The following is a 25686-nucleotide window of genomic DNA, read 5'->3' on the forward strand; positions in this document are numbered from 1 at the left end:
TGTGGGGAAAAAAGGGGAACTGATCACACGATGTACATATAACCCCCACCCCAGGGGGACAGACAGAAAAGTAGGTGAAGAGAGATGTCGGTCAGTGTTAAGACATGAAAAAACATATAGATAAAATCAAGGGTTGATTGGGGGGGGGTGGTTGATGGGGGGATGAGGAGCTGGTAACAAAAGTTCAAGTAAAAATGTTTTGAGGATGAGGGCAGCGAATGTACAAATGTGCTTGACACAATACAAAGATGTATGGATTGTGATGAGCTGTATGAACCCCCACTTTCTCTCTCTCTCTCTCTCACACACACACACACACACACACACACACACACACACACACACACACCAGCTGACATAGGCCATGAACATTGACTGAAATGGTACTCCTCATCCTGACAATATTGTCACATCTAATAGCTCTTCAATTTTCGACAGGTTATCCCAAACAGCTTTAAAAATGAGAACCCTAAGGATATTCATATAACGTAGTAAGAAGGATCACCATGAGTAATCACCACTAGGTACAACTACTCAAGGATGCAAGACAAAATTATGAAATTTTCAATTATCTTGAATCATATGTGGGCCTTCTGGCTTGTCACTACTGGGGGAAAAATGGAGTCAATATATTCTCCATTATAGTTTTCTTCTGCAAAACTAAAAAATATACAAAATCCAGCTAATACAATGAATAGAAAAGGTTACTAATTTCTTAAGAAAAAACATTAAATGTCTTTTATTAATTTGTCCATCAACCCCAAAAACAAATTTTAAAAAGTAACAATGGGGAAAAGTAACAATGGGGAAACTATGTGCATATATGTATAGGTTTAGTATGAAGGTAACAGATGGACATTGGGCCTCCACTCAAGTACTCCCTCAATACAAGAATACTTGGTTCAACTAAACTGGCATTCCACAATGCTCACCTTCCCGACACAATCGCTGAAGACAAAGCGGGTGCATAAACAAATTTGAAGAAAGCTGATGGTGCATGGCTATCAAAAGATATAGCATCTGGAGTATTAAAGACTTGAAGGTAAACAAGCAGGCATCTAGCTCAGAAGCAACAAAGCCAACATGGAAGAAGCACACCAGCTTGTGCGATCACGAGATGTCAAAGGGATCAGGTATCAGGCATCGTCAGAACAAAAAAATCATTATCATTGTGAATGAGGGAAAGTGTGTAGTTGGCACCCAAAGCCCATCTGTAGGAAATTGGACTTCCCCTTACAGATGAGCCAGTCAGGGGTGCAGTGTAGCAACAATGAAATATAAAACTTTCCTCTAGTTCCTAAATGCGTCCTACTCCTCCATACACCCCCAACTATCATGATCCCAATTCTACCTTGCAAGTCTGGCTAGACCAGAGGATGAACACTGGTACAGATAGAAACTGAAAACACAGGGAATGCAGGACAGATGATCACTTCAGGACCAGTAGTGAGTGGTGATACCAGGAGGGTGGGGTGGAAAGGGGAAACTGATTACAAGGATCTACATATAACCTCCTCCCTGGGGGATGGACAACAGAAAAGTGGGTGAGGGGAGATGTCAGACAGTGCAAGATATGGCAAAATGATAATTTATGAATTATCAAGGGTCCATGAGAGGGGAGCAGGGAGGGAGGGGGAAAATTAGGAGCTGTTGCCAGGGGCTCAAGTGGAGAGCAAATGTTTTGAGGATGATGAGGGCAATGAACGTACAAATGTGCTTTACACAATTGATGTATGGATTGTGATAAAAGTTGTATGAGCCCCTAGTAAAATGATTTAAAATAACAATAAAGCAAATTTTAAATGTTCGGAGAAGCGTTAAGATTAATATCATACCTGATTAATCGATTCAGTTAAAGGACTAACAATAATATTCCACATTCTCCATAGATGCTCTTTGTTGTCCAAATGCTTTGCGTTTTGATTAATAACATTTAAAACAGAGTCACTGAAAGCTAACGGTGAAGTTGGACCAGAAAGAACACAAGCTACAAGCGTTTCCAGATTGACAAAGAACCTGAAGAGGGAAAAAAAAATTTTTAATGACATATCAACAAGTCCTGTCTTACTTGATTTTACAGATTTTTGTGTAAACTCAAAAAATAACCTAAATTATTGGTAAACCTTTCAGAAACTTTGTGAATTTAAATTTTAAAAACTTACTTTTCATTTGTTATACCACATTCCAAGACATTATTGTTGAAAATTAGTTGAATTAAGAACAAAGCAGGAGTTCCCTGAAGAAATAAAGGCAGAAAATGCAGTCAATTCTCTACTTTACAGTAGCTATTATAGAAATATAACCCAGACACGTGAGAAAAACTGACGTTAGGCACTATTTAGAATGACAGTAATGACAGTGGATTTATTCCCATCACACACACACACAAAAAATAAAGCTTTTTTATAACACAATCCGTGTTCTACCAACGAGAAACAATGTAATTAATGGCTAGAGATTTGACTATCAAAGTAGCTTAAAAGATTGTTGGTTCTACAACATCTACTTGCTGCAGATTTTAGCTGATGTTTCTCTAACTTCCAAAATCTATTCAAAGCAATATTATATGAAGGTGCTCATGGGGGAAATTCCATTACCTTTAAATTCCACAGCATTTTGATCTCCCCCCACCCCTATAAATATGCAACCTTTCTGGAGACCTTAAATTAATAGAACATATTTTTCTTTATTCATATAGCAAATCTAATTACTTACAGCTATTACATTTCTATCTATGAGTTTTAACATCAATGCACTTAAAATCTAAGTTTTTTCCCCCTAAATTTAGCTTTCCTCTTCTAAGAAAGAGATATACCACAAAACTTTCCCTGATCTGATCGTAGCTTTACATTTAAGATACTTGCATTAAGAATATCCATATTAGCAACCTGATATGCTGGTGAACCTAAAACTTTCTGAGGAAGTCCTTTAACTGTAATCTCCATGAGGACCTGTGAAAAGATAAGGTGTTAAAGCAGAATTAATATTAAACCTAATGTCCTGTAACAATTCATTCTCAGTAATGCTCATACATTAGTGCGAAAACTCTTGATAATATAATACTATGTGAACATTAGTATGAATGCAACTTCACTTAGCTAATAAATTATGTACCTCAGCATTCAAACCAAGGCAGTTTGTCCCAGAGCCCTTGCTACAGTATAGTCGTCACAAATAAAGGAAATATGCCCAGAAAAACTTAAGTATGTAGAGTACTGTGTATCCCATTAGCCACAGGAAACACGCAGCTCTACCTTGGTCTGAGTGTTACTGTGTGTGTGTGTGGGGTGTTATTCCCGGCATTCAGCTTTTTTACTGAATTCTTCTTTTGTTGTTTTAATCGTTTTACTGGGGCGCATACAACTCTCATTACAATCCATACACCCATCCATTGTGTAAAGCTCATCTGTACATTCATTGCTTTTAAAAGCAATCAAAAACAAATCACTACCACCACGTTATTTTTAAGTTTCCTCAAAGCATAAACTATACAAATACCTTCAGTAAGATTTCAGACTATAGCTTCTAAAGTATAAAACATAGCTATTACACTTACCAGTGTTTTCGATACAGGAAATGCTTCTGACTTCACTATATTCTCCAAGGACTTTAGAAAGAGGGTCAAAACTTCAGAACCGGGTCTCTCTTTTTTGTTACCTACCATAGAGAAACATGCAGGAAAATCCAAATGTGCAAATGTAAATTTTTCTACAACTAAGTGCTTATTTAAAAATAAACTATAAAAATTTAAGAATAGCAAACATTAGCTACAATAACTAAAAATTGTTTAGCAGAAGTATAATAATTTACTGGTGATAGTTTGATCAGTGTCATATGCTGTTCTGATTTTCTTACCTGATTCAGTAACTGATTTCACCAAATTAATTAGTTCCTTCCAAATAGCATTGATAACTGAATCTGTGAAACAAAATAAAAAGTGCTTTTGGAACAAACCAAATCTCACTAGAAAGACATTCCTATTCCCTTTACTCCCCATGCCAAAGCAATAATAGAGCAGTATCTTTTAATTTCACAATTCTCATGTAATTCTTATTATAATAGAAATCTTATGCAATTAAACTAGTTCATTCAACACAACTAGCTCATTTTTATAAAAATGATTTTTAAAAGAATGGCAACAAATGAACACTTGGTCATGTAGCTAAGTGTGATTCTCGGCACCCAATCCTTCCCTTTGGCCTTCCATCTATATTTCCTAGATTTTCTGTATAGAATATGTAATTCTACACGATGAAAGAAAATATGTTTATAAATTAAAATTATTTTATATAACACAATTAAGTTTTTATAAAATCCAACAATCAATAGTAGAAAATTATGTAATTCCACTTCCAATCAGTTAAATAGCAAATCAAGCTTCAAACTTTATTTTCCTTATATAGAACACAGGATTTTTAATGAATGGATGGATGAATTGTGATGAGTTGTATGAGCCCCCAATAAAGTAAGTTAAATTAAAAACCCCAAAAGCACAGGGTTTTGGTGTAGATGCCAGCCAGAGTATGGACATGAATCATAGCTCCAGCACTTTGTTACTGCACACCATTAATCCTCAGTTTTCTCATGTGTAAAACTACAGTTGCTATGAAGAGTTAAAGAATATGTAAAACTTGTAGAGTGCATCCTGGCCAATAGATGGCACTATATAAATATTTCCTCTTCAAAAACAAGTTTAATAATAAAATTTCTCTTAAATATTTACCAGAAGCATCTTTTCCAACTGCAACAAAGCTATCACATATCGCAGTGATAAGTGTGCTTGCATGTTTGCAAAAAAAGGAAGGACTGTTGATTAACGGATGTTCAAGTGGCTCTAAAAAGGGGAGAATAAAAGATAGTTACACAAAATAACTTTATGAAATCACCTTTTCAATAAGAAATATTTATGCAGTCTGGTAGGTTTTCTACTAGATTTACAGTTACTCCAGGCACCATATGTTCGTTGCGGGTAAAGTAACACCTATCCTTACCCCAGTATTTCAACAAAAATAAAATACCTAAGCTCAGTGCAAGCTTGTTTTGCTTGGCAAAACTCAAGACTTCTGGACCCAACAAAAAGTGAAGCAGCATCTCAAGTCCCAAAAGTTGAATGGAGGGGATTGTAGCCATTCCACCTAAATTGGGACTCAAGTTCATCCGAGGAGTTCCAGGGGCTCCATATGGGGAGGCACCTTAAAAGATAAGACACATAAAACATAATTTATGCATGCGTATTTAATAATTAACAAATGAATATATTTCATTTATTCATTTCAATAAAATTCTCCCTGTACTAATAGTTTGTTAAAGGAAATGTTGATTCTTTGCTTGAAAGCCTTAAAAATAAGTTTCATTACTTTGAGAATAACTTACCCCATTTAAATCAAGCTAATTCTCAGATATTATGCCTAGAGATAATGTACAAACATTTCTGTAACAAACAATAATTTAAAAGAGCCAGAGTGGTTATCAAATTTGAGCATTAACTTACAGTAAAACATAAAAGGAAATTATAGACAGTTGCCTTTAACTGTATAACATCAAGTCGTATTTCTCACACTTGTTTTTTTTTCTCACATCTGTTAAGAACCACTATTTATCTATTTATTTATTTATTTTCTTGACTGTCCCCACGCTTTCGGCACAGAGTCATCCACATGAAGAACAACCCTGTTTCCTAAGCTGGGGTTTACTCTCAGCTCACCACTGGATTGCACCAGCCAACAGAGAATGGTCAGGTGCAGTGGCGGGTGGCTGGGAACCACTATTTTTAAAAGCAAATCTAAAGTTCTTCATCTGCACAAAACTACCATTTGCTTGTAATGCACCTCACATTAAAAAGAAAACAACCACCGGGCAAAAGGCCAGCGTTGCCAATCACAACACAATTAAAATAGCAAAAATCATCGTATAAACTAAAAAATATATGATCATTTTGTACTAAAGAGTCTGAAGTTACAAGGTACACTTCATTTCACAGGAATAGCATTTCACACAACTTTACTTAGAGCCCGAATTTTACTTAGAGAAAGATATATTAAGTCTACCTCATACCTTTATGTACAGAAGACATAGGAATTAGAGTTGGAGAGGTTACGCGAGATGAACTCCCTTGAGGTGAAGCATTAGAATCCGTGCTTATTGTACTTTGAATCAGGGGCACACAAACCTATTAAGGGGGGGAGGGACGGGCACAGATTTATAATTGTCTAACATTTCAGAAGTCTCAAATATTTTAAATTTCTTTAGAGGCAATCTAAATGCTTTGTTAATTGGCTGCTTCCATGAGTAAACAGGCTACAAATTGAATTTAAAAATTACAACAATATTTTTCTAAAGATGCTACCTATAAATTTCTATTCTAAATCCTGAAGTGAAAATTACATAAAGAGGTATTGCAAATGTCTACCTGAATTTACATGCTATTGATTGACTTGTCTTAATCATTTTTAAAAACAGAAACTAAGCCAGTTTAAAAGCTCATTTCAATACCAGTCCAGTCTCGTCACTGAATAAACTATCCCAATAAACGTGGCAGACAACTGGGCAAGATTAGCCTACTAATATCCTATAATGGCCGCATTTCGCAAAGTTCATTAACATTCCTAATACATACTACTATCAGTGGTCATTTCAATTACTTCATTTCCATTTGAAATGGAAAACCCTTAATGTATTAAAAATTAAGGACTTGCTAAAAATAGTTCAAGCAAACTTAAGCCCATAAAAATGAGTGATACAGAGTAAAACACACTCTAAAAGCAACAGTAACATAAACTAGGAGAGCTCCTTTTCATCTGAACTGAACGAATTCAGAAACCAATGATAGGATTACCATCTATAATGCATTTATAATTTAAATATATGTAAAAATACAAAATGTAAAAAAAAAATGTAAAAGATTTTCGTGAAACCATTTGCTACAAATTTTTAAAGCTATGATGGGGCTTAGTGATTTATCATCAAAGAGAAACAAACTAAAAAACCTGACTCAATTCTATCTACCCAATATAGCACTTCATTGATTTCTATTTAAACATTTTTAAAAATTTAATCTCAATTATATTCTAAACCATATGCAAAAATTACCTTCTCACAATCTTTCATAATGACTCTAGACCATAGTTTCCCAAAATGATTTGACCTTCAGGGACACCTTGACAGTTAAGAACTTGTACTATAGGAATACAAGTAATCTAGGAATAAATATAGATGTCTGCTAGTGCAAGGGGTGGAAGGGGTGGTATCGACCACTTTGGGAAACAATGATCTAGAGTATCTGAGTAAGCAGACATTTTAAAATTTTGCTGACTGAAAAGGCTCCATTGTGAGCAACTAGAGAACATCATTTAAGGGAAATGAACTCAAGCTCTCAGTCAGAAGATCTCTTGTAAACTATGCTCTTAGCTGAAACAATGCTAAGAGATGAAGACTACAGGAATTTGAAAACAAATTAAAATCACACACACCAAGTCGAGACCTGGAATGTTACCTGTTCAAAATTAGCAGGAAGATGAGGTCCAAGTCTCATCAGTAAATACCACCACACTTCTAGTTTTGTTAATGCTAGAGATTCTGTTCTCACGTGGATGGAACTCAAAGGCTGCATTAGTAACTTGAGTCTTTTTGCACTGCAAAGTATATCTTAAAAACAAAAACAAGCACACAAAGATGTAAAAGCTTTCATTTCAAAGTGTTGAAATAGTCTCCTCCTTTTGTCCTAAGAGAATGTATAGACTTGCACCAAATTCATGAAGCCTGCTTTTGACTGAAAATGTTCACTTTTAACTAACTAGTATGGGTAGACTAAAGCACTAAGGCAACAAAAGTAAAAGGCACCCGTACAACTTACAGGGACTGCATGCAAAGGGCAACCTGGCCCACCAGTGAACACTAACTTCTGGAGATAGTTCCAGCACTCATTGCTAAGGCCTTGAGAGTTAAGATGCTGTAACAACTAGTGACTACAAGGACTGCTAAACTTGCTGCAATCACAGTTCCTCCCACAACAAAGCATTACCTGACTCAAAATTTCAGTAGTACCAGTCTTAAAAACCTGTCCTAGCTATTTAAAGGAATTCGATACATCATTTTATAAATAATTGCACATCTTTGCCTTGTGTCAAATATTTGTTGCTTCCCCATCCCTGCCCATGTATTAATTTACTCCAAAAAATAGCATTACTGTTGGGAACATTCAATATTTGAAAATATACATATATTTAAATACAATCCTATCTTATATTAACAACATCAGTGTGTGCTGTGTAAGTGGACTGGTACATACATAAAATAGGACAGTGTTCAAATAATTTATCAAAAGAGCTTTAAAAAATCTTGAAAAAGATTTTGAACGCAGTGAAGCATGCATTTTAGTAGAATGGAACCCATCAATGCGTCTTTTGTCTACTAGGCAGTCTAGCTACTTAGATGCTGATTATCTCTTCTGTAAACAAGAAAAAGTCAGGAACCCCCCACCTCAGGTCAGGATTTGGTTTAAAATAACAACAAAAAACACCAGCCAAGGCATTCCACTTCAAAAAGATGGAGCTTTCTTTTTTTTTTTTAAGATGGAGCTTTCTATTCCAGTAACCAGTTACCATTCTCAGAAACCTACAGAGGTAGTTCTACCCTGTCCTCTAGGATGGCTCTGGATTGGCATGACTCAATGATAGAAAGTTTGTTTTAAGTTACCCTGCCTAAAGAGCCCTGTGGCCAAGGGAGTCCAAGCTGAACAGATGAGATCTGTGCCTGTGAAGATTCGCACAGCCTCAGAAAATAGAAAGGGCATTTTCTACTCTGCCCGGTAAGGATTTCTAAGAGCCCTGCCAGCCTAATGGTTTACAAGGTGGCCTGCTAAACAGCGAGGTCAGCAATTTTAAGCAACTATCGTGGATGAGGCTTTCTACTCCTATGAAATTTACAAGCCTTAGAAACTCAGAGCCCTATACTTGGTCCTATATCTCACTGCCATGGAGTCCATGCTGACGCATAGCAAACCCACCCCCCCCCCGACTGAGTTGCTGTACATAAGAGAAAGGCCAGTCTTTCTCCTATGGAGCTGCCGGGAGCTTAGAAATGCAGACTGCAGCTCAACACTTCACCACCAGAGCTCCTATAGCAGGGGTGCTCAAACTTTTTAAATGGGGCCAGTTCACTGTCCTTCAGACCCGTTTGAGGGCCAGACTATAGTTAAAAAAAAACACAAAACAACTATGTATGAACAAATTCCTATGCACACATCTCATTTAGAAGTAAAAAAAAAACAAATGAGGCAAAAAGACCCGGCGGGCCGCATGTGGCCCAAAGTTGGAGGACTAAGTGGGAATCAACGTGATGTCAGGGAGTTTAGATTTTGAAGCTGGGGTTGCAATGATTTGGGAGTCTACTCCAAGGAAGTGAGTTATCCTGCCTATGAATAAACTCCTCATTCTCTTACAAGAATTGCTTTTATACTTAGGACAGCAATGTACCAAATTTTAATTTTTCTTTAAACCATTCTATTCTAATACTACTTTACACTCTTGAATATATGGAGAATATATATCCAAAAGTTTCAACCCATATAGATTAGGGGGAAAAGGATATTCCCAATTACAAATTATGCCCAAAAATGTAATTTTGCCTGATGAAAATAAGAAAGAAATGGGTAGCAGGGACATGGGGCCCTAACCCACCCAAGGGGAGGGTATTGCTTATATCTCCACAGGGAAAGAGGGACCAGACTTCAACCCAGTGCCCCAAGGTGTGAATGCAACATTCCAGCATAGAGTAGGGAACCAGTGGAGAGGTCTGGTGGGCTGGCCCCAGTATCAAATACTAAGTGGGTGCCCCCCCTTACCCCCAGAATTTATTTCAAAGGATGGCATTGAATCTACAGCTCCGGGAGAGGGACATATCTGATCGGAGCACACGGAGGCAGATGAAGGGGGAGTAGAAGAGATTGGAGCACATCCTGGCCCACCAGGCCTTGAGGACGATGACCCCAATTAGAGTAACCAGTCCGCAGAGAGGATCACGTGGCCAGCATCACTATGAGACATGATGCCCCTCACGGACCCATGGCCCTGCGGGGGACAGCACCGGAGACAGTGTAGGAATTGCGCCCGACCTGATCCCGCCACCCCGAGGCAAAGCACTGGAGGAGTGCAGCGGAACAGCAAGGGAATGGAGTGGCAAGGTCCCCAGGGAATGCTGAAAGTGGACTTTGGGGCCAGGGAATGGTGCCACAACAGACTGGACTGGAAAACACTCCTAAAGGCCAAAAAAAAAAACCACAATCCTTGAACTAACTACAAGCTTTTCTTTCTTGTTGTGTTTTGTTTTGCTCTTTGTCAGTGGTTTGTTGTATATTGTTGCTATTTATTCTACCTTGTTTTTGTGCATGTTATTATCTCCGCAGATCTGTCTAAATAAGATAGGATGAACAACCTGAAGGAGAAAACACTAGGACCGACAGTTCTGGGGGACATGGGAACAAGTGATCCAAATTGGTGGTGAGGTGGGTGTAGGAAGCCTGGTAGCGCATGATCAAGGGTAATGTAACTAAGAGGAATTGCTGAAACCCAGATGGGTACTGAGCATGATAGTGGGACAAGAGGAAAGTCAAGGGAAATAGAGGAAAGAGCTGGGAGGCAAAGGGCATTTATAGAGGTCTAGATAAACACATGTACATAAGCAAATATATTTATATATGAGGATGGGGAAATAGATCTATGTGCATATATGCAGAGGTTTAGTATTAAGGTAGCAAAAGGACAAAAAGTACTCCCTCAATGCAAGAATACTTTCTTCTATAAAGTTGGCATTCTATGATGCTCACCTTCCCGACACAAGCGCAGAAGACAAAGCAGGTGAACAAGTAAATGTGGTAAAGAAAGCTGATGGTGACCAGCTATCAAAAGATATAGCGTCTGGGGTCTTAAAGATAAACAAGCGGCCACTTAGCTCAGAAGCAACAAAGCCCACATGAAAGAATACACCAGCCTGTGTGATCATGAGGTGACGAAGGGATCAGTTATCAGACATCAAAGAACAAAATATCATATAATTGGGTGCACACCTCCTTGATACAATCGCTGAGGACAAATGGGTGTATAAGCAAATATGGCGAAGAAAGCTGATGGTTCCCAGCTATCAAAAGGTATAGCGTCTGGGATCTTAAAGGCTTGAAGGCAAACAAGCGGCCATCTAGCTCAGAAGCAACAAAGCCCATATGGAAGAAGCACACCAGCCTATGTGATCACGAGGTGTCGAAGGGATCAGGTATAAGGCATCATCAGAACAAACAAAATCTTACCAGAGTGAATGAAGGGGGGAGTGCAGAGTGGAGACCCAAAGCCCATTTGTCAGCCACTGGAGATCCCCCCTTGCAGAGGGGTCTATGGGAGGAGACCGGTGAAAAATACAACTTTCCTCTAGTTCCTAAATGCTTCCCACCCCCACCCCCACCATGATCCGAATTCTACCTTGCAAGTCTGGCTAGACCAGAGGATGTACATTGGTACAGATAGGAACTGGAAACATAGGGAATCCAGGGCGGAAGACACCTTCAGGACCAGGGGTGTGAGTAGCGATACTGGCAGAGTAAAGGGAGAGTAGGTTGGAAAGAGGGAACCGATTATAAGGATTTACATATGACCTCCTCCCTGGGGGACAGACAACAGAAAAGTGGGTGAAGGGAGATGTTGGACAGGGCAAGATATGACAAAATAATAATAAATTATCAAGGGTTCATGAGGTACTGGGGAGTGGGGAGGGAGGGGAAAAAATGAAGACCTGATGCCAGGGACTTAAGTGGAGAGAAAATGTTTTGAGAATGATGAGGGCAATGAATGTACGGATGTGCTTTACACAATTGATGTATGTATGGATTGTGATAAGAGTTGTATGAGCCCCTAATAAACTATTTTTAAAAAATGTAATTTTGCCAGTATCTTAAGAGTAATGTACAATACATATAGCTAATATAAAGAATCACCTTACAAAACACATACTAAAAGAATTAGAAGGGATGCGTGCCTTTGGCAAAAGAAATTACAGCATGATATCAACATTATTTGGCAGGTCCTATTAACAGTACTGATTTACTCACACAGACAGGTCAACCCATGTGAAATACTCTTCCTTCATTTATATGTGAGGGAATTCAAAGTTATAATGAAAGAAAATTTTTTACAAACTTTTTGAAATCGCCTTCTTTATGCCAACTCCACTGGACAATAGGAAGGTCAGATTAAATTAAAAAAAAGAGCACACATTTCCACATTAGTGTCAACTATTAGGTACTGTTCTACAGGTACTGAAAATAGGCCAATAAATTTTTTATTCCATCGTGATCACAAATATTCTCTGTACACGATGGGCCTTAAACAACCGGCTGTCTCTCTAGTATGGCGTTACTATCAATACTTAAACCTCAAGGTCTCTTTGAACTAAATGAGATGTACAGAAGAGCTCAACGGTGTCCCAAGCAAGACAAGCAATAAATTTCACTTTGTTCAACTTTAAAAACAAGCCTTGTTTTTGAAATCTATTTTTAACTATATTTGTTCCTTTGAAATAAAAAATTAAGCCATTAGTTTCAATATAAAGTTCAAGAAACCAGAAGTTTTATTTCCTCTCTTAAAGTAAAATAAATTCATAGAAAATTAAACATATTTACTCACCTGGATTTAAAGCAAAATTATCTATTAAACTCTTCCATGCAATAAAGGCTATTTTCTTTATCATGGGTGTCCCACTACGGAAACCCAGCTCCTCCAGCTGTAGCAAAGAATTGATGAAACTCCCACTTCTATGCAAGGTCTAAAGCAGGAACAAAAGGAAGATTAAGGGACTTAACTGCACAAAACAAAATATACGCACCTTTATCATCCATTTGACCAATCATTCACCTATCAATTAGACTCTCTACAGGAATCCATAACCTCGAAGACAAACTATCCACACAACAGAAACATGTTGAGGTTATATGAAATTCTAAGAATCTATCTAGATTTCTGTGTGTCCAGAATTCACCATCACACAGTAAACTCCATAAAATAAGGAAGACTTAACAGAACATTTCTACAACATCAGAGAGTTTCAGTTAATAGGGATGTAAATTTCAAGCAGAAACAAAACAAAAAGATAAAGGACAAGTACATATATACCGTATATACTTGAATATAACCCGAGTTTTTTTCAGCACATTTACTTTTTATACTGAAAAAGCCCCCCAGTTTTTTGTGGTAAAATTAGGTGCCTCGGCCTATCCAAGTACATACAGTACATCTCTAGGAGAAAGGAAAAACAAAACTATAAAATAGTAGCCTTAAAAGTGACATGTGGGGAAAAAAGTGACGTGATCTGAACAGAATATAAACAGTAATAAAAAAGTAACTGACTTAAACAAAGACATCTAACCCCAAATCTCTCTCGCATAGAGAGGTTCTTAACACAATTTTTAAAAGTCTGCAACTCTTTACAGGAAGACAGTGTCATCTTTCTCCCAAGGAGTCGTTGGATTCCACCTGTGATCTGAAGCAGGGCCCTTAAAGATAGACTTTACTAAGAAGAGTTAACTCATAAAATAGTCTGACACGTAAATAGTTCGGACTGTTCATTGTGGCCTTACCTTTCCAAGAAGTCTGACAAACAAAGGCCATAATTTCAATACATAAGTCTCATTTTTACTCATAAACAGCTTTTGGAGTTCTGATATTAATTTCTGCAAAAAAACACACACAGCAAAAATACTTACCAAAAAGACTCTTGACAAAATAAAACTCAGTATTAAAGTCTAGACATAATTTTCAAAGATTCCTTGAGAAAAAACTATTTCCAATATTTTATTACATAAACTATGTATATAAAAAATTAAAAGAATCTTACAGTAAATATCCAAATACAGTCACATAGAATAAAACATTAACATTTTACTATATTTGCTTCACATACAAGGAGTCTTCAAACATTTGTGGAAAATAAAATTTAAAGTTCAGATTTTTCCACAAACATTTGGAAGCCCCTCCCTCTTACCTTACTATCTTTTCATTCCAACTAGTGTTTCTTTCCAGCAATACATTCCAGGGGAATTCACTTTCCCCTAAAACCTAGCATGTACTCAAGTAAAAAAAAGCGCTGCTACACAAACTTTATTAAACAAAAATGGCTGCTCCGGGAGATGGACATATCTGATCAGAGCCCACGGGAACAGATGAAGGGGCAGGAGGAGAGTGGAGCACAGCCTGGCCCACCAGGCCGTGAGGATGATGTTCCTGAGTAGAGCAGCCAGTCCACAGAGAGAACAACATGGCTGGCCCTACTATGAGACATGATGCCCCTCAGTGACTAAGGGCGATACAGGGGACAGCACCGGAGACACAGTGTGGGAATTGCACCTGACCTGATCCCAACACACCGAGGCAAAGCACTAGGGGAGTGCAGCGGAACAGCAAGGGAATGGAGTGGCAAGGTCCCCAGGGAATGCTGAAAGTGGAGTTTGGGGCCAGGGCGTGGTGCCCCAACAGACTGGACTGGAATACACTCCTAAGGGCCAGCAAACGATCCCTGAACTAACTACAAGCTTTTCTTTTGTGAAAAAAAAAAAAAAGTATGAAAGATCTTTCAAGTAGGTCTATACACTTGCAACAGCAGCACAGGTGGGATTTCCACCTCTTAACTCTTCACCAAACAAGTCTGCACTCTTCAGTTTACACCTGCTACAATGGCAGTTTTGGCATTCTCATTCCATTTCTTTTCTATATACAAATGTTCTTCAGTTTGCAGAACAAAATTCCGAAGGGGCAAGATCAGGACTGTGGCATAAATAGTGTAAGGTCTCTTCGTGGTTAACCCTGGCATATCCTCAAGAAAAAGGAGCATTGTCATAACGGACAAAAATGCCCCACCCTAACTCTTCCTGGCCTTTTTCTCACCAACACACTGTAACGTTCTTAAATTTTAAACTTGATAATTAATAAGCCCACAAGATCACTGTGTCAACATTACTCCTTTCAAATAAAGACAGCCTCTACGAATAACTGAATTTAACTGGCCCAGCAGGTCCCCTCTGAAGCTACCTGTTTACTAATTGGATCTTGTATTCTATGGAGTGGATTTATGGTAGCCCCACAGATACTATTTACACAAATAAACAAACTCATAATGAATGAAATTTATCAATTACATAACTCCCAACAACAAAAAGCGCAGATTCTACTACCATTCAGAAGAGCTTAATACCAACTACTCAAATGATTCCAGAGTACAGAAAAGGATGGAATATTCCCAAGTTCATTTTCTGAAGCAAGCATAACCCTGACATCAAAACTAGGCAAAAATATCACTGAAAAAAGTAAATAAAATATATCCCCCATTAACATACACATTATAAACAAAATTCTTAACCAACAGAATCTAATCCCATACATCCAACATACCATGCATGACCCAGTGGAAGTCATACCAAGTACGTAGGAATAATTCCACATTAAAAAAGTAATTCAATATTAGAAAATACTGTACACCCTCACATAAAATAAAAGAGCCACAATAAAATTCCTATTCCTTTTTCACTTTGAAGCCTGTTGTTTTCAATAGACAAAATGAGTATTTTAATAGCCAAGTCAGTATGTATCACTCCTAGGCCCAAAGCCTTCAAATAGGACTTTCCACTTAACCCATAAATGAAACCAAAAACACTCCGAACCATTAGTTGATTCCAATTCAGTGACCCTTATTGAACAGGGTCAGACTGCCTGTGAATTTCTCAGATGGTAACTCTTCAAAGAAGTAAAAGGCTTTGTCATTCTTCCTCAGAGCAATTGGTGGTGATTTCAAACAGCTGACCTTGGAGTAGTTAGCAGCCCAACATGCAAATAAAGGGCGCCTTATATAACCCATAGGGGGGTGGGGTGGGGGGAAATTGCTTAAAACGCTCCTTAATCTGCCCTCTGTACCTGGCATCATATTCTACTACTCTCCAACTTGCTCACTCCACTTTAATCACACTATCCAGAGTGCTCCCTAAAACACCCACCAGGCACCCACCTCTCAAGGTTTCCCTCAGGCTGAAAATAACCTTTCCCTAATAGGAAAAGACTAACTGTTATGGTACCTACAAATCATCGTTCTGATGACATTCTTGACCAATTCACCCCTTTTTGCTGATGGCAACACATTATCCACTCTGCTGTGATCTTGGTACCGCATCTGAATTGGTTCCAACTCATAGTGATCCTTGTAAAAGATATCAACACCCTGCCCTTTACTGTGCCACCCTCACAAACTATATTGAGACTATGCTACAGGAATTTAACGCCCAAGCTTTCCCAAACTGTGGTCCCTTCCTATTTATCATTTACTAGGCATAGAGTAAAATGCCTAAATGACAGCAACACTATTCAACTCTCTCATAGAACTGTAGAAACACTATGCCCACACTTATAATTTAAACTATTCTGTGTTTGAATTCACAAAGCTTGGCCTCCTAGATCAGGCTTCCTCAAGCTGCGGCTCCTCGAGGACATTTATCTGGCCGGCCGGGTCTTTTTGCCCCCTTTTGCTTTTTTTTCTTCAAAATAAAGACATGTGCAGTGTACATAGGAAATTTATTCAATTTTTTAAAAACTGTAGTCCGGCCCTCCAACGGGTCTGAGGGACAGTGAACTAACTCCCTGTTTAAGTTTGAGGACCCCTGTCCGAAATAATGAAATTACAATAAGAATTAGACTGGATTCTATATTTAATGCACCGCTATGGAGAAAATATCCAAAATATTCCTGTATGAATACTTACAGTAGTCATAAGCTGCTCGGTAATAGACGCTATTTCCTGCTGTTTCTGAAGCAGTAGTGGCATTCCCATCTCTAGAGCAGTTGCACCCCGCAGATGTACCTTTTGTGCTGAATGAACCACTAAAGGTATGACCAGTTTTGCCCACCTCACTGATTCTTCTGCCATTTGAACTGGGGTCTGTTCAATAAGCCTATAATAGAGAAATCAATTAGTTTGACTTTACTTTTGAAGTATAATTACCAGTAAAATAAGTCATGTTCAGAAATATGTAATCTATTTGTATAATGTAACCTATTTGTTTTAAAGTACACATAGGTACATGTTCATACACAGATATAAAAAATCTGAAATGAATCTATTAAAGATTAGAAAACTGTAAATTTGCCAGCTTGTACATGTTATTTCTACTAAAAATTTCAACTAAAGAGAACATGTATTTGTCTTGAGGAAGAACAATTTAAAATACTAATTATCATTATAAAATTAAATTCAATGCTCTTTTAAGAAGAAAGGGCCATAATTTAACCTGAATGCTAATCAGACTATCTGAACCAAGTTAAAGCAAGTATCCAATAGGCAAACAAAACCTAAGTGAAAAACACAGGAACCATGCTGTCAGAAGCTGGTACCACTTACACATTCATGTAAGATCAGGGAAAGAGACTACAGAAGAAATGGCTGTCCCTTATCTATAGGGAGGTTGTTGAGCATCTTCCTAGATACACCTCATTTAGCCTACTGTCCAAGTTTTAGCAAAGGTTAAAAAAAATTTTTTTTGCCATTACAACTTGTTACCATTTATTTATTTTTACTTGTTATCATTTGCAAAGGTAAAATTACTAAAAGCCAAAAGTATTCTTTCCATCAGAACTACAAAGACTTTACTTATGGATGCCTCAACCCAAACTAAACAAAAGCCAAACCTGGTAACTTATGCACATCTACTTCTTGGTCTTTCAGGTTTTAAAAAAAAATACTCTTTTTGACATTTTACTTGTATTTGACCCCCAAAATTTCACTCCTGGAAGTAAATTCTAAATTTAGTCTTCCAATTTATATAGCACGCTAAATCATACCTTATGATGACATTTAATGCTTCATAATCAACAATAGCAGAATGCATCTCTCCTTTATCAAACACTATTTCTAATGTTTCAATTATATGGGACACCTAAAAAACAAAAGCAAGTGAAAGCATATTAAATAAACCTGGATGTTTAGGGGGCAGAACGATGCCAAATAGGTAAGATAACACAAAAACTACTATACTTACTGCTTTGCCAACCATGTCAGAAGGAAATGTCTGCTTGGATATCACCCAAAGTGCCCTAGTCCGTACATTTTTATCTGAAATCTTAACAATATTATTCAGTTCTGAAAGTAGTTCTTGAATGTTTGTTTCTTTAAAAAGAAAAAAAATTAATTTTATTCATATATAATATTCATGTACTCTCCCTTGTCAAAAATTTAAATGCATACCCAGAGAGATCAAAGAATTATTGCTAATCAAGCTTCATCTCCAAACATAAAATCCCAAGCACATGGGAAAGTAAAGGACTGCAATGTGTGCAAATGAAATTATTTTGTAGGCATTTTTCATGGTTTTGAATATACAAGACACTCTTTCACTAGATATTAAGTCCTCTTGTCTGCTCCAAAATGAGCAGTGTTTTCTGTATGAGGAGCACACAATTCTCCATCAAAAATTAAATGGTAATCTTATGACTTATTATTAAGTTATTCTGATTTCCCCTTTCTAAAAAAGAACTTAAAAAGTAACCTCTCATTACTTTTGTAACAGCAAGTCACTCAGTGGGACATTCGATTAAGCATTGAACCTAATTAACAAAATGACTTGAAAGCTTCAGGTTCTAGCTTTCTAACATACCACTAATTGTACATTACTCACATGCCCCCTTATGTCAAAGAATTTTAATTCAAAAGGATTTTTAGTACACCTGACCTTGAACCCCAGAATTAGAGGCACTAATACTCAGGTAGCTGAAAATCCCCATACAACTTTTACTTTTCAAAAACTTTACTAATAATAGCCTAGAATTAACTATAGAAGCCTTACTGTTAACAGTTAACACACTCTGTATATGTATCATGTGCTGCCATCTACATAAAAGCTACATTTTCAATAAAAGATGAAAAGGTTATTTTGCAAAATTGCACAGTTTTTGGGCCAGTGGTAGACGGAACTGCTTAACTCAAGAATGTCTTGTCTTTTTAACAATGATTCTTAGGTTAATTTATCTTGAATGGCAGGCAATTGCACCCTTCAATCGTCGATAACATAAAGCAATTTAACGTTTTCTTGCAGTACCATGATTTTTTTGGGAAGCACTTTTAGCATCACTAGTTGATACTTCAAACAGGTCCCAACGTTTTATACAAGTATTGCAGTAACTATGAAAATATGAACTGCAAGAGATCACTTTTTAACCATGATGTGCAGTTTACAAGATGTTCACATAGAGATCATACGGCATATAAAAATGTGCATACGTGAATGTGCACAATTCAAATCTGTGTTGTACAGGGGTAAACTGTTTACCCATCTCAATCAAAAGTAAACAACAGGCTAACTTATTAACTTCCAAAGCAGATGTGTTTTCATAAAGGAGGTTGTTATAGCATTCATGTTTCAATAATTAAAAGTGACATTAAAATTAGAGACAGAGAGCATGATAGTGGGACAAGAGGAGAGTTAAAGGAAATAGAGGAAAGAACTAGGAGGCAAAGGGAATTTATACAGATCTAAATACAGACATGTACGTATGCAAATATATTTATGAGGATAGGGAAATAGCTCTATATACACATACTTATAGGTTTAGTATTAAGGAAGCAGATGGACATTGGGCCTCCACTCAAGTGCTCCCTCAACGCAAGAACCCTTTGTTTAGCATCTGAGATGCTCCCCTTCCCGGCACGATCTCTGAAGACAAATGAGTGCGTAAGCAAATGTGGTGAAGAAAGCTGAAGGTGCCCAGCTAGCAAAAGATAGTGTCTGGGGTCTTAGACTCTTGAAGATAAACAAGTGGCCATCTAGCTCAGAAGCAACAAAGCCCACATGGAAAAAGTACAGCACACCAGCCTGTTGCGATCATGAGGTGTTGATGGGATCAGTATCAAAGACCCAGAACAAAAAAAAGCATGTCAGTGTGGGTGGTGGTGGAGAGGGAGTGTGGAGTAGAGGCCCAAAGCCAATCTGTAAGCAATTGGACATTCCCTTACAGAAGGATCGTGGGAGAAAACAGGCCAGTCAGGGTGCAGTTTAGCACGGATGAAACATACATCTTTCCTCTGGCTTTTAATGCTTCCTCCCCCCCACTATCATGACCCCAATTCTACGTTACAAATCTGGCAAAACCAGAGCATGTACACGAAGAGCTGGAAACACAGGGCATCCAGGACAGATAAACTCCTTGGGACCAATACTGAGAGTAGCCAGACCAGGAAGGGAAGGGGAAGGGGAAGGGGAAGGTGGAGGGAACAAAGGGGAAACCGATCACAATGACCTACCTCTAACCCCCCTCCCAGGGGGATGGGCAATAGATAAGGGGGAAAAGGGAGACATCGGACAGTGCAAAACATGGAACAATAGTAATTTATAAATTATCAAGGGTTCATGTGGGAGGGAGGAGCTGATACCAAGGGCTCAAATCATAAGAAAATGTTTTGAAAATGATGGCAACAAATGTGCTTGACACGATGTATATATGGATTGTGACAGGTTGTATGAGCCCCCAATAAAATGATTAAAAAAAAAACTAACCTTGAAAGAAAAATTAGGACTAGAATTATGAAAAAGAAATCGCCCAAGAATGATTACTGTAAATTGTGACACCAAGCCTCTTCAGAAACAGCACTTTGAACAATATAAAATGATTTATACTTATTAACCGTCCTAACAACTTAATTACCTGATAATCCTGAGGAAATTCTGGGATTATACAGGCAAAATCCCAACGCCTGTAGAGCAGCACTACTTAGTTCTGGATTTTGACTGGAAATGTGAGTCTACAAAGCAAAATCACATTTGTTTGTACAATTTGTCACAAATGAGTTCAACTCTAAACTTTTAGATAGCAAAAGTAGAATTTAAAAACATGGACGTATTGTATTTTTAATCTCAAGCCTTTGAGAATAGGTTGAAAGAAAAAAAAAGCAGGAGGTTGAGGAAGGGGAGCTGCTATGAAGGAAGGAGTTCAAGCAAGAGAATGCTTCATCTACGGCAGCAATTACTACAGCTTGAGGCGATAGGGAATGCTGTGTATTGGGCCCAATAAAATGGTTTGGGGAAAAACAAAAACAAAAAAGGCTAATATGGTGATGTAGCAGTTACATTAAGCGTTGGGCTGCGAGTCATATGGTCAGCAGTTTAAAACCAGCAGCTCCTCGGGAGAAAGACTGGGCTTTCTACACCTGTCAACAGTTAAGAGACTCAGAAACATAGAGGAGGCTGCGTTGTCAGTCAGCATTGACTCCATGACAGTGAGTGAGTGAATATGTACATGCAGCTTCAAAAAGGGAAATTACACGGAAGTCAACTGAACAAAAGCTAATTTTCTTAACCCTATAACGCCTGACTTCTTTATTTCAGGAAAAAAAAAAGTTTGGTTTTATTCTTTACTTTCATAGTGGTCAACACACACACATTAGCATATACATTTAATTAAATGTTACAAAAACATCACGCTTGGAGTTATGGGGTTAAAAATAAACATCTCTAGACATTTGAAAAAGTAGCTAAAATATGAAGATGCTAAAGATCAAAAATAAGAAAGTATAGAGAATATAGCCCTTCCACTAAAAGTGTAAAAAAAGCAAAGGGAAAAAGCTGACAGTCTACCTGAGAGAGAAGCGACACTTCTCTCATACTGGGATAGGAAATGAGTTGAAATATAACATTTATTGAATGCTAGGAGGTTTAAACATCACCTCAAATAATCTTTAAAAAAATAACTACTTTAGGTGAGAATTTTAATCCCTGTCCATCTGGAAAGTTCAAACCATACCGATGCACACAAAAATTGTAAAAGTCTACACCTGTGTAATCACTAATCCACCCCCACCCGCCCCTTTGTTTTTCCTTATACAATTTCCTATTTCAAAGTTTTACCTTTAAAACACCCTATTTCTACATTAAATAACCAGACTCCCTTGACTATTGTTATTCTTAAGCAACAAGAACAGCAAATGTCAACAGTAAAATATCTGAATAGACACATCACTGGTACATCCTTTTTACAATTCAAAAGGTACCCAAACAACCGCTAGGATATAAGGAATATTACAGCAACCAGTTTAGCTAACCAAAATGAATACGAAGATACTGCCTGAAGTGGTTCCTTAACAGTATTTTATTTTTGAGAAGGTAGTTGTGGTTGCTAGACAATACTCACTGATTCTAAGCAGTAACAGAAAAGATATTTAATCGTCCTTTAATTGTTTAATAATGCACAGAAAGCTACTGATTTTATCAGCCTTTCCCTTCCTCTAAATTATTCATTAGAAATTTTAGCTATACATTCTAATTATGGAGTAATGTGAGGCACACAGGCACTCCAGTGACATGGTGGGCTATGCACTGGTTGGCTACTGGAGAAAAATGAGGCTTTCTACCACGCCCTTAAGGATGCACAGTCTTGGAAACTCACGAGGCAGTTCTATGCTGTCGTAAGGGGTCCTCCTGATTCAGAATTGACTTAACGGCAGTGACTGCCTAAAAATGTATGCTAAAAACTTTCTATATGCTCTCAGATACAAATAACAATGAAGCACATATGCTACTGAGGATTTGGAGGGACAAGGAAGCCTCAAGCTACTACACAAAGTTCCTGCTCACACGAACAAAACAATGTTGAAGACTGGCATAGGAAGACTCAAAGATCAGCTGTATGTCAAATTCCTCAGCATGCAGCCTGCGAGTGTACTGTACAATACTAAACGGGCATTTCTGTGGGGTATGCATGTGTAAGGACACACATGTTTCATACACTCAAAGACAGAATTTTAGAGATTTAGTTCCACTGTATTCTAAAATTAAAAGTTAGGTGCTAAGGAAGGCAAAAGAAGGCAAAGGAAGGTAGTCAGATTGGGACAGTAACATTATGCTGGTAAACTACCCCAATCAAGATAGCCCTAACATTTTTTAAACTAAGAGTGGCAAAAATGAAGGATGAGTGAAGATAAAAAATGTTTAATGCACAGGGAAAACCTAAAGATTCTAATTTCAGAGTCACGAAATTAGAGTTGCATTCCTACAGAAGGAAAGAAAACATATTAATCTCTAAGCAGTTCACTATCACACCAAGTCTAGAATGTAGGCTATGGCAATACAAATGGCTCCGTGGAACCTCAGGCCAAGTTAAACCAACTGCTTCATTTGCAAAGTAGGGATTACAGTGTAATCTCAGAGATATAAAGAAACACACAAGAACTAATGCAATTATGAGCATGCTTATGGTCAATATGATTAGTTCCATTTAATTTTAGATACCACCTTTTATGGAGCCAGGTGATTTTTTCAAAAACAAGATAAAAGCAAAAAAACTTAAGACTCAAATTGAACATATATCAACAGAAACACGTACCTTAAAAACTCTGTATAATTGAGGAAGCTTTTTCTCCACTTCTGTAGTAACTTCTTTCCCTTCTTCTCCAGTCATACGACTTAGAATCAGAAAGTTTATGCAAACACGTCAAAATATATTATCATCAGACCTTAAAATATCTGTAGTATAAAGATCTTGCAAATGAATTAACCTTTAACTTATCCAGTTATACTAGTCAACCAACTACACATACTGTCACTGAGTAGATTCAGACTCATACTGACTGCAAAACAGAACAGCCCCTTTGGGTATTAAGAGGCTTCAAGTCCTTACGGGAACACCAGGTGAATTCAAACCACTGACGTTGAAGTTAGCAGCTCAATGTATACCCCAGTCCGACCCAAGCGCTCCACATGGTTATAGTGGGACAAGACACATCCAAAGTAAATGTGAAGACCAAAACACTCTCTCCAAATAACGTTTTTTTTCCATCTAGGGAGCCCTGGTGGCATAGTGGTTACTCCTTGGGCTGTTTACCTCAACGCCAACAGTTCGAAACCACCAGCTACATTAGCAGAAAAAAGAGGAAGGCTTTCTACTGTAAAGTAAGAATGAGACTTTGGTAAATCTGCAGGGACAGCTCTACCCTCTTAGGATTCCCGAGTGGGAATCCACTTGAGGGCAACTGCGTATGGTTTTTGAGTTGGTTTACACAAGTTCACTGTGGGAATACTGAACCTATTCCTATTTTTAAATGCACTAGAAACTGCCCATTTTAGTAGAAATTCCAAAAGCTGTTAAAACCACTGAGAAACACTTTCCTCATTCATCTCGTATTCCCCAGGAAAGTTTGACAAGTATCACTGGGTGACGACTACACCTATTCCCAATTACAAATTTACTTAACCCCGCCTAAGTAACCTTGTAGTCTTGTATTTGTTAGCCTTGCTGGTCGATTCGACAACTTGGTAGAATATGACTTGCAGGGTCGGGGGGGGCGGGGGGACCACTTGGAAGCATGTTTCAATGGAGGCCAAAACCTGGTTCTCCATTAAGAGGGCATTTCTCGGTTGCCAAGGCAAGTGCCACTGACCCTGAAAGCCGCTGCTCCGCTTCGAGCCACCACGAAGCTGCAGGGTGGCGAACATCTTTCCGCCTCCCAGAGCGGCCAGGGGCCTCCCCCGCCCCCACCGCGCCCGGACCGCCGCAGCCCCAGGCAATGTCACCCAGCACGCACCTTCCCCGCCCCCACCGCCACCAGACTTCTAGAACCGTCCTCCCGGCTACCAACCAGACTTTCCCAAGTCTCCACAAGTCCCAGCCTTCTGGAATACACAAACTCACTCGACGCCTTCCCCGCCCCCACCCCCACCCCAAAAACCCTCTTCAAAGAAAACCCACCGCGCGCGCGCGCGGGCCTCACCTGGCCAGAGTCAGGTAAGCGTCGGTTTGCTCCCCGTGGGCGGCCGAGGCGTCTTCCAAAGTCTCCAACAGCGGAGCGAGGGGGCTCGGGCCCGGGGCCGTCATGTCGGCCACCCTACAAGCCGGGCCGGAAGAGAAGACCCAGTGACCCAGGGAACTGCCCCGCGGCGGCCCAACGCGAGTGCCGCCCCAAGCCTGCGTGCCCGGGCCCGACCCGAGTCCCGCCGCGCCCGCACGCCGGGCTCTCCGCGCACCACCCCGAGCCCCGGACCTCCGCCGCCGCCCCGCGGCACGCATTCGGGCTCCCGCCGCGCTCCGGTCGCTCCCGCCACCACTTTCCCGGGCAGCTTTCAACAGGGGGAGGAGACCGGCGGGGGGCGGGAGATGCACCGGGAGCGCGGCGGCTCGCCGCGAGGGGGCGGCGGCTGCGCTCGCCCGAGGGCTTCGCCCCGTCCGGCAAGGCCACCCCGGTATTGATCCTCACGTAGGAAGTTCGAGACCGCGTTCCCTCTGCCGCAGCCCCGCGGCACGCAGACGCGTCCAGACCTCGACTTTTCCGGCTTGAACTGTTTACTCACGCGTGCAGCCCACTCCCTCCAAGACCAAGATGGCGGCGGGGGCGGGTCCAGGAGCGCGCGGGAGTAGGGCAGGCCAGGCGGGAGAGGGCAGAGCCAATCCAACAGGCTGGGCGCGCCGGAGTCATCGATCGCACCGCTCCCCTTCCCGCCTCCCCAGGCGCCCAGCCCCTCCAGTGATCCCTTAGGTGTTAGGCTTCCAGTTTTCCCCAGATGTTTGAAAGAATGGCAATGCAAAGGAATCACCCAAATGCATTCAGTTTAGTGTGCCTTCGGGCTAATTCTGGGGCAAAGATGAGGCTTTCTACCTCTTCTGGAGTTAACTGTTCTACTCTGCCCTA

General features: G+C 39.3%; 1 protein-coding gene and 1 non-coding gene across 6 annotated transcripts in view; both read right to left on the reverse strand.

Moving 5' to 3' along the window:
- The window catches only part of RIF1 (replication timing regulatory factor 1), a 60046-nt gene extending 34655 nt beyond the window's left edge, over positions 1-25391 (reverse strand). For 2 of the 5 annotated variants that reach the window (XM_075529779.1, XM_075529774.1), the window contains exons 1-18: positions 25042-25138; positions 24772-24885; positions 23388-23466; positions 20715-20811; positions 18056-18183; positions 17859-17953; positions 16783-16972; positions 13619-13711; positions 12669-12807; positions 7493-7644; positions 6055-6169; positions 5019-5192; positions 4724-4834; positions 3856-3918; positions 3557-3657; positions 2865-2951; positions 2163-2236; positions 1836-2016 (exon numbers count right to left, since the gene is read on the reverse strand). In XM_075529779.1, coding sequence (XP_075385894.1) covers positions 1836-2016; positions 2163-2236; positions 2865-2951; positions 3557-3657; positions 3856-3918; positions 4724-4834; positions 5019-5192; positions 6055-6169; positions 7493-7644; positions 12669-12807; positions 13619-13711; positions 16783-16972; positions 17859-17953; positions 18056-18183; positions 20715-20811; positions 23388-23466; positions 24772-24885; positions 25042-25067 — 2019 coding nt within the window. In that variant the 5' untranslated portion in view covers positions 25068-25138. Of the gene's footprint in view, positions 1-1835; positions 2017-2162; positions 2237-2864; positions 2952-3556; positions 3658-3855; positions 3919-4723; positions 4835-5018; positions 5193-6054; positions 6170-7492; positions 7645-12668; positions 12808-13618; positions 13712-16782; positions 16973-17858; positions 17954-18055; positions 18184-20714; positions 20812-23387; positions 23467-24771; positions 24886-25041; positions 25139-25254 lie in introns of those variants that run through there. The other 3 variants (XM_075529778.1, XM_075529777.1, XM_075529775.1) reach the window with 3 other exon arrangements.
- On the reverse strand, positions 5623-5751 carry LOC142425191 (small nucleolar RNA SNORA65). The gene has a single exon (XR_012779548.1). It is a non-coding gene; the product is annotated as a small nucleolar RNA SNORA65 (small nucleolar RNA).
- Positions 25392-25686: the final 295 nt, after the last annotated feature.

Source organism: Tenrec ecaudatus, chromosome 13 (assembly GCF_050624435.1).
Source record: "Tenrec ecaudatus isolate mTenEca1 chromosome 13, mTenEca1.hap1, whole genome shotgun sequence".
In the NCBI taxonomy this organism is placed as follows: domain Eukaryota; kingdom Metazoa; phylum Chordata; class Mammalia; order Afrosoricida; family Tenrecidae; genus Tenrec; species Tenrec ecaudatus.